Below are 12,049 nucleotides of genomic sequence, written 5' to 3'. Positions count from 1 at the left end.
TTATCAGCTGTGTCACTGTCTTGATATTAATCACATTAATATGTATTAGTTTAAGTTGTCTTGAGAACTATTAGATTATTAGGAAGCAGTATCATGTCTCACTCTGCTGTAATGAATTCTAATACTAAATTACACATGTGGTATTTTTGTAAAGGTTGAATATTGGATATATGCAGGTTGAAATTAATAAAATGATTTCCTCAATATTCTATTACTGAACATTTCCCATGAATCAGCATGCACCCTGTTGTCCTTAAACGTAAAACACTCCATTGTTTTACCAGCAAAATTGATTTATTTGGGAATAGCAGAATTGCAATTTGGGACATACTATCCAATAGGTAAGTCCAGAGGTCAAAGGAGAGGAACTCTATTTTACAGAGGAAAGAGGAGGTTACAAGGGACTGCTCTGAAGGAGAGCCCATTAGAGGAGAGCTGGCTTCTCATTGACTGAGTTGTGGTGCTTTCTTATTGGCTGAACTTGTTGCTAGGCAGGAAAAAACCCTTCTTTCCTCCTGTCGGAGCAGTAAAATGGGCCTCTCCCTGCAGGGATGCAGGTGTCTTTCCTCCTGCTGTGTCTGCAGTTCCGTAAGAGGTGGGGGGTGGGGGAGATGAGTGCTCCTCCTGCTGCCTCCCAACTCCATTTTAAATGAGGTTTCCTTAATCCAGTTTCACAAATCAATGAAGATTTTCTAGCATAAATCACTATTTCCCCCCCCAAAAAAAATAAAAAAACAGGCCACTCTTAAAACTTCTTTACTATCATTAATTTTGAAAAAGTGTCCTTGTGTTGCTTTAAAACATTATCTAACTATACATGCTGACAGTATTAAGGGTGAAATGATCCAATGTCTAGAATTTTCTTCAATATAATGTGTGAGTATTAAGCAAATAACCAAGGCAACAGTTGATAGTTAAGTGGGTGATAAATACATAGGGGGTTATGATTTTATTCCCTCTACTTTTATATATGTTAAAACATTTTTAATAATAAAATGTTTCATTACCTAAACTAATATTGAAGACCATTTTTACTCCTGCTCTAAATGGTAAAAAATCGATCACCATGTTTAGGGACAAGCTTTCCCTCCAAGGAAATATTAAATATGTTTTTCAGCTCTTCTTTTATTTCCTCTTCATTCAGTGTCTTAAACTCCACCAAATCCATATTGTCCTCATAATTGTATTTCCTAGAGGTGAGGGTGAAGCCCACTAAGCAGTGGACTCCATCTGTGGTCTGCAAAGAACAGAATGACTTGCTGGTAAACACAGATTTTGGAGAGGTCTGAAGGGTTTCATTCACAAACTCAAAATCTTTAATTGTTCGAGGTTCAAGAGTAAAAGAGTAGATTTTTCGGTATTTATTCTTTTCCAGGAGATCAGAATTAAGAAATTCCTGGTTTGGAATGTACTGCTCCCTTCTGATTTGGTCCAGGTACCAGGTTCCTATCTCTTCTGTCAAGCGGAAGATGCAGGGCACCTGAGGCTGATCCTTCCCAGAGATTAACTCCAGAGGCTGCCACATCTGGTAAGAGCGTCCAAACCCGACATCGGCTATGTAGTTCCTGCCATCAATGGTCACCTGCAGCAGGATGTGAATCATATCATCGCTATATTTGCTGGTGGGGGTGCTATAAACATTGCCACCCAACATTGTGGTGTCAAAACCGATTGCGGTCAGAGCCCAGTACAGAAGATGATTGACCTGGAGACACCACCCACCCCGGTTCCTCCTCACAATTTGATAAAAAATGGCCTCCAAGCCCAAGTCCATGTATTGCCCACAATGGATATTAAGATTCTCAAAGGGAATGGCTCGGATGTGGTGCTGAAGAATGTCAGTCAATGTTCCCAAGTCCAGTTTGTTCCCAGGGTTCTTATAACCAATTCTTTCAAAATATGCTTCTATGTTCATGATCCCCTAAGGCAGGAACAGCAAACAAAAACAAATAATATTAGTTTTGTACTTGGGTTTCTTCGATTAGCCTAATTATAACTTATATTTTAAATATTTGAATACAAACAATGGTTATAAATATCTGTTATCATGTCTTTTTTTAGTGCTTCTCTTATATTTGTTTTCACATGCATAAATTCATCACTCCATAGTCTCAGTAACCTTACAGGTAAAGTACCTCTTCTTCCATGTTTCAAGCATGAGAAGTTGGAAATCAAAATTAACTGATGAGTGAAATGACATATAGCTTACATGTGATATTTTTAAGGATGAACAATGAGGCTCAAATGTTATCAATTAAAATAGGGCTTATAAAGTTGTCCTAATGAAGTAGGAGAATTATATAATAAGAGGACATTGGATTCACAGTCCCAACTGACTCAATTCCCCTTTTAGCTGAACGGTATCCCAAGTTCCCACTCAGTGATTTATATTCATTCATGAATTGATTTATTGATTCATTCAATAAATAGTTTACTGACAGCCCACCATGAATTTCCTACTGCTCTAGTGCTTGCTTGTCCTAAGAAACCTTCCATTTTAGTGTTGGTTGGGATGACAGAGATACTGAAGCCAATCAACAAATAAAAGATGCAATTTCTTAGATTGTGGTCAGTGCTCTAGGGGAAACCAAAGCAAAGAAAGCAGACAGGGTGTGCACAGGGAGAGGGACAGCTTCCATTTCAAATTGGGGAGTCAGAGGGGGCCCTCCCTCCCCCCGAACCTCACAGCTGTGAGGGGATGAGCCAGGTTGGCCCATGCAGGAGGAACGGAAGGCCAGAGAGCCTTACAGTGGAGCCTGCCAGGAGCGTTCAGGGGACATGCAGGAGGCCAGGGTGCTGAGCAGAGCGGGGAGGGGGACCCTGGATGGGGATGAGAGCAGACGGGGGGGGGGGGTGAGCGGGGGGGCAGAGCCTCCAGCCGGGGCTGGCCTTGCGGCTGTTAGTCTGAGATGAGAAACCCCTGTGAGGAGGGCAGCAGAGCACTTGGGCCGTGTGGGCACGTGGACTGGGTACGCCTGGCTCCTGTGGGGAGCGTGAGCTTACCCAGGGGCTGAATGAGTGGGCGCGGGCCAGGGAGGGCCAGCCCAAAGCCCGCATGTATGCCTCAGGACCCGAGCTCTGTCCTGGACGGCCTGGGGCCCCCATCAGGGCCGTGGGCCTCTCCCGAGGGCCCCGCTGAAGCCGAAGCAGATCGATTCTGCGCCAGGGCTGGACGCCGACGGGATACTTGCTGGAAGCTATGAGGAGAACTTGCTGAAGAATAGTATCAACAAAGAACTCACTGAGTTCAGGAATGAAAAGCAGGAGAAGGGAAGATGAGAAAGGACCCGAAATCTAATCTTAAGTTATCTTTAGACTTGGCTTTCTGGTGAGGTGAGCCAAAAGATGGGGAGGAAGGAAGGGAGGAGAAAGAAAACAGGGGAAAGAAGCCCGTAAGTGTTAAATCTCATGTAGAAGAGGCTTCTGTGCACTCTCCTGCAGTCTCACGCAGCGTGGACAGTGTAGCAGCCGTGCACCACCGCCAGTAAGTGCCACGGAGAGGCCCCGTGCTGAGTGAGCGCTGTGAGTGACGCGGAGGAGGTGGAACGTGGTTTGGGCACGCCTGGCCTTTCAGAAAGATTTTGCCACCTGCTACCAAACAACATTAATCTATTGATACTTAGATTGAAACAGCAGTACACAGACCACAAGACTAACCGCTTGTAATTGGCACAGCCTGGGATGAGGGTACAAGGGACCCTGCCCCTGTTTTTGATGGTGATAAGCTAAGTGTCTCTTTTCTCTTTTCACATCTGCAGGAACCATTTCTTCCAGATCCTCCTATTTCTCTTTGTTGACCAAGCTGTCACTCCCATATTGCCAGTTTCTTTTCCATTAAGTCTGTTATCATTTATTCTCATCTCACCAGCATCTTCCTTACATTTATACAGGCTCTACTAGTGTGCCTCCTGGGCATGGGGAACACCGGTGTCCAGCCAGGCCACGGCACCCCTCCCTGCCCTAGCCCTGGGTCTGTGACGCCTATGGGAGGAAAATGGGTGAAGGGAGACTAAAAAGGACTCAGGTGGCTTGGAGCCTGGCTATCTGATTCTTGGTTTGAACTTTATTCCTTCTACTAGGAAATTATTTTATATTCCTTTTTAAATGTGATTTTCTTGCTTTTCCTTTCCTCCCTATTCTTTCCTTCTTTATAAAAGATACAATGTGGAGTTAGAATTTAGTAACTGCAGGTGTATTGAAAAGAAGCCAGTTTCTTTAGGGGCTTATATAAGTGACATGTTTTAACTAAGTAATACTTGAGCATTTTATGACCAACCATGAGTAATTGCATATTACTAATGCTGTGGTCCAAGGTAAAATGCTAGCAGTACTTAGAAAGTAGTTGCCAGGAAAATAGCTGGCTGCAAACACTACCTGCTTTATATACTACTGTGAGTACCTCTGTGCAATGATAAACTTTTTCCATTCAGCTTGATGAAAAATACAACGGGAGACTCATGGGGACAGAGGGGACACACTGAGTCCACTACAGACACTCAAAGAGGCACTTACTGCCTTTCAAGGTAAAGTGGAACTAGGTTGATTTTCAGTTTTAATTCAGAAGGTTTAGACATGTTTTCTTCCTGGCCCAAACTCTAGAAGTATAGAAAAGATAGGAAAACAAATAATGGGACCTTTCCTGAAAATAAAAAAGGAATTTGTCAGACTTTAAATGATGAAAAGTCCCCCCAAATAATAAAACAGAAGGACAGGGCTGTAGAATCAATGTCATCTGGGCTGCATATGGAAGATGCCAGAAGTACAAGCACAGGAGGTGGGGGCCGTGTGGGTGGGGCTCAAAGCCTGGAGGCCATGGAAGCCCGCAGACAGGGCACAAGCCGCCACCTGGACGATTAGATCCACTGGGTCAGCAAGGAGGGGTGAGCCCCACTCTGTGCCCCAACTGCTGTAAGCAATTTGCCAAACACAGCAAGGACCATATGTAATGGTAGCACCTGTTTTTCCTCTAGGCTTAAACTGTAATTGGGGACATTGGGGCAGAAAAACAAGGCAATGGTCATAGTGTACGGTGTCACCAGAAAGCAAGAACCACCCGTGTGCTGAGGATCCGCACTCAAGAGTCCCACCTGTCATGTTCGTGTTCTCTCACCTCTACCAAAAAGATAGAGAAGTCCAGGACCCCCTCCCCACCAGACACCTCACCAGTCAAATCAGATTGAAGAAACAAATAAAAGGTGGAGACAGAGCTGTACAAGCATAGATATGATGAAAACACAGAATAGAAATATCCTGTGAGATGGGATTAGAAGAAGAGGGCATAACATGCAAACTATACACACACAAAAAACCCCAACTCAAGATGATAAATAAACTGATCAATGGAAAGAAATTCTTCACAGGTACTTGGAGCATTGGAATATTTAAAATGGATTCATAACAAAGAGCTAAAAATATGAGATGATAAATTATTACCATTTTATTGAAAGAAAGATTTAAGAGCTTAGGAAATGAATTAAGAACAAAAACAAAGCTGATACATGATTAGTTATAACAGAAAGGGACAATATATAGACAGCATATATCAAACTGCTTATGTAGAGGAAGAACTTGATAATCATAGCAACGGTTAATGAAAAGATCAAACCACTAACTAGCGAGAAGTTAATAGACATGGAAAGCAGTCAGACAATTGGAGCTTCTGAAGGAGAAAACTGTAAAGAAGCATAATAGAAAACAAATATAGAGAATATATTTGTAAATCTGACAAGAGGTTAACATCCAAAATATATAAAGAACTTACACACCTCAACACCCAAAAAGCAAATAACCTGAGTAACAAATAGGCAGAGAAGAGACAGGTCTCCAAAGAAGAAATTCAGATGGCCAATAGACACATGAAAAGATGCTCCATATCACTAATCATCAAGGAAATGCAAATTAAAACCACAATGAGATATCACCTCACACCACTAAGGATGGCCAGCATCAAAAAGACTAAGAACAACAAATGCTGGAGAGGATGCGGAGAAAGGGGAACCCTCCTACACTGCTGGTGGGAATGTAAATTAGTTCAACCATTGTGGAAAGCAGTATGGAGGTTCATCAAAATGCTCAAAACAGACCTACCATTTGACCCAGGAATCCCACTCCTAGGAATTTACCCTAAGAACGCAGCAATCAAGTTTGAGAAAGACAGATGCACCCCTATGTTTATCGCAGCACTATTTACAATAGCCAAGAATTGGAAGCAACCTAAATGTCCATCGGTAGATGAATGGATAAAGAAGATGTGGTACATATACAGAATGGAATACTACTCACCCATAAGAAGAGGAAAAGTCCTACCATTTGCAGCAACATAGATGGAGCTGGAGAGTATTATGCTCATTGAAATATGCCAAGCAGATAAAGAGAAATACCAAATGATTTCACTCATCTGAGGAGTATAAGAACAAAGGAAAAACTGAAGGAACAAAACAGCAGCGGAATTACAGAACCCAAAAATGGACTAACAGGTACCAAAGGGAAAGGAACTGGGGAGGATGGGTGGGCAGGGAGGGATAAGTGGGGGAAGAAGAAGGGGAGTATTAAGATTAGCATGCATGGGGGGAGGGAGAAAGGGGAGGGTGGGCTGCACAACACAGAGAGGACAAGTAGTGACTCTACAACATTTTGCTAAGCTGATGGACAGTAACCATAATGTGGTTGTTAGGGGGGACCTGGTATATGGGAGAGCAAAGTAAACATAGAATTCTTCATGTAAGTGTAGATAAAAAAAAAAAAGAAAGAAAGAAAAGGGGGATTACTCCTTGATAGGATAAAACTATTGGTAAATCAAAGATCAACGCATGCTTTAAATATCCTTAATGTTGATCACTTAAAGGGTGTCAGATGATCAGCTATGGAGGTATTCTTTTCTGATAATATTCCTTTCTCTTAATAAAAAAAAAAAAAAGCAGTTACTGTGTGCTGACCTCCAATGAGTTCTGCACAGTGGTATAGAGGGCATGTCAAAGTGTGGGCAAAGGGTCTCTTTGTTTCTATGCAGAAGATCAAGGCCTAGCTTGGATACCCAGAAAATGAACTAAGATACGATATGAGGAGGAGCTTCCGGCATCAGCACTCTCTGGAGGACTTGTGCCAGGGGGATGATCATCAAAAAGCCTCCACAGGGATCCGGACGATGCAGCGGTTGTGGCTGCATCCAGCCCACCGTCTCCTGGACTTGCCATAGGAATGAGGAGGGAGATGTCTAGGCTGGCATGTGCATACAGTGAGACAACGAATTTGACCGGATCTGTACTGTTGGAACTCAACCAGGAGTTGGGAGGGGTGCAAGTTGTAGCACTCCAAAATCTCATGACTATAGACTATCTATGGTTAAAAGAACATATGGGATGTGAACAGATCCCAGAAATGGGCTGCTTTAATTTGTCTGATGGTTCAAGTACAGTTGGACAATATCCATCATATCATAGACAAATTTTCACAAATGCCTAGGGTGCCTAAATGGTTTTCTTGGCTTCACTGGAGATGGATGGTAATTATAGATTTGCTTTGTTTATGTCACCGTATTCCTATTATGTTAATATGTGTGTGCAAATTAGTTGGTAGTTTAAAACCTATACATGCTGAAGTTACTCTACAAGAAGATACGTCAAAGAAATAATCAATCCTCCCATGTTTCCTTCCATATGCTACCTCTATAGCTTTTCTTCTTCCTTCCTAATTACAACCCTTAAATAGAATTTGTGCCTCATATCAAATTTACCGAGTATCATAATTCCTCCAGGGGGTAAAGATACCTCGAGACAAGTGCTGGGCATAGAAGCCACAGGGCATAAATCTGCAAAGAAGTAAAAAGCTAACCTTTGCAAACAATATTACTGCTTCTCTCTCACTTACCAACTTTACATTTCCCTGTATGGCCCCGGAAGATGACTGGTTAGCCAGAGACGGGTAAGATTCCTCAAGGGAGGAACAACCTAAGACAGGCACAGTCGCATGGGGGCCATCAGGTGAGAATTTGGGGATCAACAGAGGTGAGGCTCAGAACCTCACCCCCCCTGCTTTGAGAGAAATCTTCTGCATCCGTGGATGTCTTGCTGCCCTTGTCTAGCCTGGATTAATACTTGGTCCATAGGCACACACCTGATCATCTGATCATCTACATTTGCCCTCTTACAGCACTAAACTGTGTTTTCTACCTTTATCTTGCATCTACCTACCACTTCAGCATTTTATTAAAAATAAAAATAATAATAATAATAGAGGGAGAAATGTGGGATCAATATATAAATCAAGTACAAAAATCAAACGAATATTCATATTTGACCTGATTGTTTATGGGGCATAATGCGTGATCAAAACCGAAAGTTTCTGTGATGAATGCCCTTGTACTGTTCACCATGTAAGAATTTATTCACTATGTAAGAATTCGTTCACCATGTAAGAACTTGTTCATTATGCTTCAGAAGATTGGAGACTGACGAGAATTAGGCTTGAGAAGGATTAATGATTGTACATTGAGCATTGACCCCCCTATACTGAATTTTATTGTTGTTAACAACCATTTGATCAATAAATATGAGAGATGCCCTCTCAAAAAAAAAATCATTTATTACATAAATATCAATTGTATAGTACTCTAGTAAACATTACCTACTTTAAAAAAAAAAATGAAAAAAAGAGAGATCCTCTCAGTAAAAGACTGCTGGGCAGCAGTGACTCCTTTTATTACAGAACACACAGTAGAAAAGTCACAAGAATTACGGCTAAAGTAAAACATTAAAAAAATTAAAAGACGTGACTCAGACCAATGGGCCTCCACCACGAGCCCGAGGGGCTGAAGGTCGGAGCCCATGGGCTGAGGCTCGTATGGGGATGCCCGTGAGCCACCCAAGCCCTTCAGACCTCTTTCACCATTTCTCTGTGCCCCCAGCCTGGCTTCTGTTCTTATGCTTAAGGACCCGCAGCCCAGACCCTTTGCAGGGCTCCCGGAGCAGCTCTGCCATCCGGGGCAGGGCAGGGAGGGCCCCGGAGGACGTGCCCTGGAGGGCTGCCCTGGGTCCCCTTTCAAAGCCCAGGTGCTTTCTGACCTTGAGTTATAATTCATATCCAGGCTGCAACTGTTTTTTCCCAGGAGCACTTCCCTAATAAGTCACTTCCATGTGGATACTCAGTGTCTGACTCTGGGGAATTGACTGCCGTCCCATCGGCACCCATTTTGGAGGCCAGATGCACAGAATGCAGCAACTCCCAGAGGCCTCGAACGTCAGACCAAGAGCCCTGCTTTTTCCTGTAGATGGAACGGATGTTTGTTGCTTGGCTGAATCGTCAGTATTCACTTGTTGAACCGACTGCTGTGATTTATTCCCACGTGACATGGTGCGTCAATTATAAATTACCTCTTTGGACGCCATGGACGGCCGGCGGATATGAGAACTCCTTGTCCAGTTCCCGCCTCCGAATCTTTATATCTTTCAGTACGGCAGCGGGTTTCAATCTTTTTAATTGGCTAAAGCCACCCTTTGTCTTTCCCTAAAGGCAGTTGTGAGCAAGAGCCTAAAACAGAAAAATTAAAACAGGCCGCCCATGAGATGCTGCCCCGCGCCTGGAGACCAGAGGCGGCGCGAGGGCGGTTTGGTCTGGGATGGACTCCTCCGTGCCTACGTTGGGCCCGGCGTTCCCGAACGGGGGAGTTTTAGGCTAATTAATGATTGGCTTTCCTTCCCCTGAGTGCCTGTGTGTATTTTTTCTTTTCCCTCCCATTGTTTCCCTTCCCACCCCTCCCTTCTCATTTGGCCCCGAGGCCCTCCCAGGGACGAGGGGGCAGCGCCGGGACTTTCTGGATGGAAAAGGAGGAGGAGTCGCAGGCAAGCCCCACCCACACCCTCCTTCCACCGGGCTTGGTGCGCTGAGGGCCGGCACAGGGCCCCCCAGGCCCCCTCCGGGAACTGCTGCTACAGCCACCGGCTCGGGCAGGCCACGGGCGGCAGGAAGCGCTGCGCGTCCTGGGCGCGGCCTCTGCTTCCTCGGGAGGCGCGCAAGCGCAGACTCCGAAGTGAAGTCCGCCGGTTCTGAAGTTGCCTCTGAACTTTTTAAACCCATGCAGAGCAGACACGACAGGTCCCTGGGGAAGATGGCGCTGACAGTTGACGATTAACAAACTCCTTTAGAGCGAGAGGCTGGGTCAGCTGTGCGGTGACTGAGAAACGAGAATGAGGGCCCTGGGCAGCAAAGAGCAGCTTACCAACCAGGAGCCCGCGGGCCTGCGGCAGTGGGCACCCTGCAGGGCGGAGCCCCGTCCAGGGCGGAGCCCGGCCGGCCGGCGGACAGCGGCGCGGGCTGCCCTCTGCCGTGGGGTTTGCTCGCTTGTGCTCAGGGCAGGCGGACTCAGCCTGACGGGGAAGGAGCTGGTTCCTGTCATTTACGGCGCCTGGAGACCACCCCACCCAGGCCCCCTCCCGACACAGTGGAACCTTCCCGGGAATCCCCTTAAACAGGGCGGACAGCGCGACCCAGGCCCCCTGGGCATTTGGGGTCATAGGGAATTTCAGATCCGCGAACGCGGGAGCAGCAGGAACTGCCTGCGGGACTAACTGGGCCCTTCGGGACACACCGATGTGGGGACAGAGCAGGTGGGCATGGCTGTCCCAGTTCACCGGGATGGGGATCCAGCTCCCTGACACACTCGGCGTGCACGTCCAGCTGTCCTGTACACTCACTTTTAATCCTCACAACAACCCTTTTAAGTAAGCTCTCTAACTAGCCCCATTACCAACAGACTGACCTTAGAGACGCTGAGGGATGTGCCCGCCCTCACAGCCTGTGGTGTGGCTGAGCGTCTAACCCACAGTCTGGCTCAAGGCTCTGCTGTCCTCCCAGGGAGGGGCGAGGGGAGTCACCGTTCGCTGTCCCCAGTCACCGCACAGTGCTTCAAAGTGTGTCCGCCAAACTTTCTGAGCCACGTTAGGCCTTGACGGCAGGCTGGGCGTGGCATCTGGTGCCTGAACTCGCATTTGAGATGGGATTAAGCCCAGTTTCAAAGCCTAAACAGGTCACTTACCGAGCTCCTCCAGGGCTGGGACCTGGAACCAGGCTGCCTGCAGCTCCCGCACCCGCAGGGCTGGCACAGGAAGCGCCCTCACGGCTGTCACTGCTCCGCCCAGAGTCTAGAATCACAGGGGATCCCTGGGAAATGTAGTTGTGGGCGCTGGGCTGCCCTGGTGCACCTCTCACTCAGGTCTGTCCTCTGAGAAAGGGTGGCGAGCTCCATTGTCCGAGCAGCACTGGCCACAGGCCGCCAGAGGTGCGACCTCGTGGTTGGCCCCGTTCTTGCTCGAACGGAGCCTGAAGCCATATGTCCTGTGTGTGGGGTTTTCAGGGGCCCCAGGAAAGGCAAACCCATTAATCTAGAGGAGACAAATGATGGGAGAACATAAATGCTCCTGGTGTACCTGCTCAGGTGGGATCACTCTGGAACGTGGACCATGCTACCTCGCATGCCCTCCAGTGGGATTGAGCTCCAGAATAACTGGGTCGGACCTGCATGACTGCTCACAGGCATCCCATGCAGAGGTGACACCAGAGAAGTCCCAGGGCAGGAGTCATAAGGAAATTGGAAACTGAAATATTCCTGTAACAAGACAATGGCCCATGAATAGCCATGGCAGCAAGAACTGTAAAGGGAGCAATTGCCTCGTCAGTCTCTTGGCCTGTCAAAAATAAAGTCAGATCAAGTTAAATTTCAAAATTTTATTGAGCATATAAAAGAGCAGTTTGTGGACTGGCCGACTTCAAACCGAAAGTAAAACGAAGCTCAGAGGCGTGTAGTTATAGGCCACGTAAGAAGGGGAAATGCTGAAGTCCTGTACCCTTTGCAGTGATGGTTCTCAGTGTGTGGATTTCCAGGTGCCAGCAGATTGTTTAACAGTGATTATTGCACACCATTTTAGAAAGATCAAGTAGGTTTTGTTTCTGATTATCAGAGGCAGTTATAGGAAATAACCTGTCAAGTTTTGCTTGTGTTTGCAAGATGAGATGGTTATAAGTTTCACATGCCATCACATATTGGTTTAAGTCTCTT

The 12,049-nt window shown here is 46.0% G+C and overlaps 1 protein-coding gene across 9 annotated transcripts; it reads right to left on the bottom strand.

The window, feature by feature from the left end:
• Window positions 1-272: 272 nt before the first annotated feature.
• On the bottom strand, window positions 273-11,177 carry LOC108401168 (arylamine N-acetyltransferase 1-like). 9 transcript variants are annotated; one of them, XM_073218753.1, is made up of 3 exons: window positions 11,030-11,177; window positions 9,369-9,525; window positions 273-1,921 (listed from the first exon to the last, which is right to left on the bottom strand). In XM_073218753.1, exons 2-3 carry the CDS (start codon window positions 9,381-9,383, stop codon window positions 1,043-1,045), a joined length of 894 nt encoding a protein of 297 aa, XP_073074854.1. In that variant the 5' UTR covers window positions 9,384-9,525; window positions 11,030-11,177; the 3' UTR covers window positions 273-1,042. The 9 variants fall into 9 exon arrangements, with proteins under 9 accessions (XP_073074854.1, XP_073074855.1, XP_073074858.1 ...); XM_073218754.1 differs by having other exon boundaries at window positions 9,369-10,168; window positions 11,030-11,112; XM_073218757.1 differs by lacking the exon at window positions 11,030-11,177 and adding an exon at window positions 9,060-9,259 and having other exon boundaries at window positions 9,369-11,023.
• Window positions 11,178-12,049: the final 872 nt, after the last annotated feature.

Source organism: Manis javanica, chromosome 12, assembly GCF_040802235.1.
Source record: "Manis javanica isolate MJ-LG chromosome 12, MJ_LKY, whole genome shotgun sequence".
Classification (NCBI taxonomy): domain Eukaryota; kingdom Metazoa; phylum Chordata; class Mammalia; order Pholidota; family Manidae; genus Manis; species Manis javanica.
This window is presented reverse-complemented; position numbering and strand designations above follow the sequence as displayed.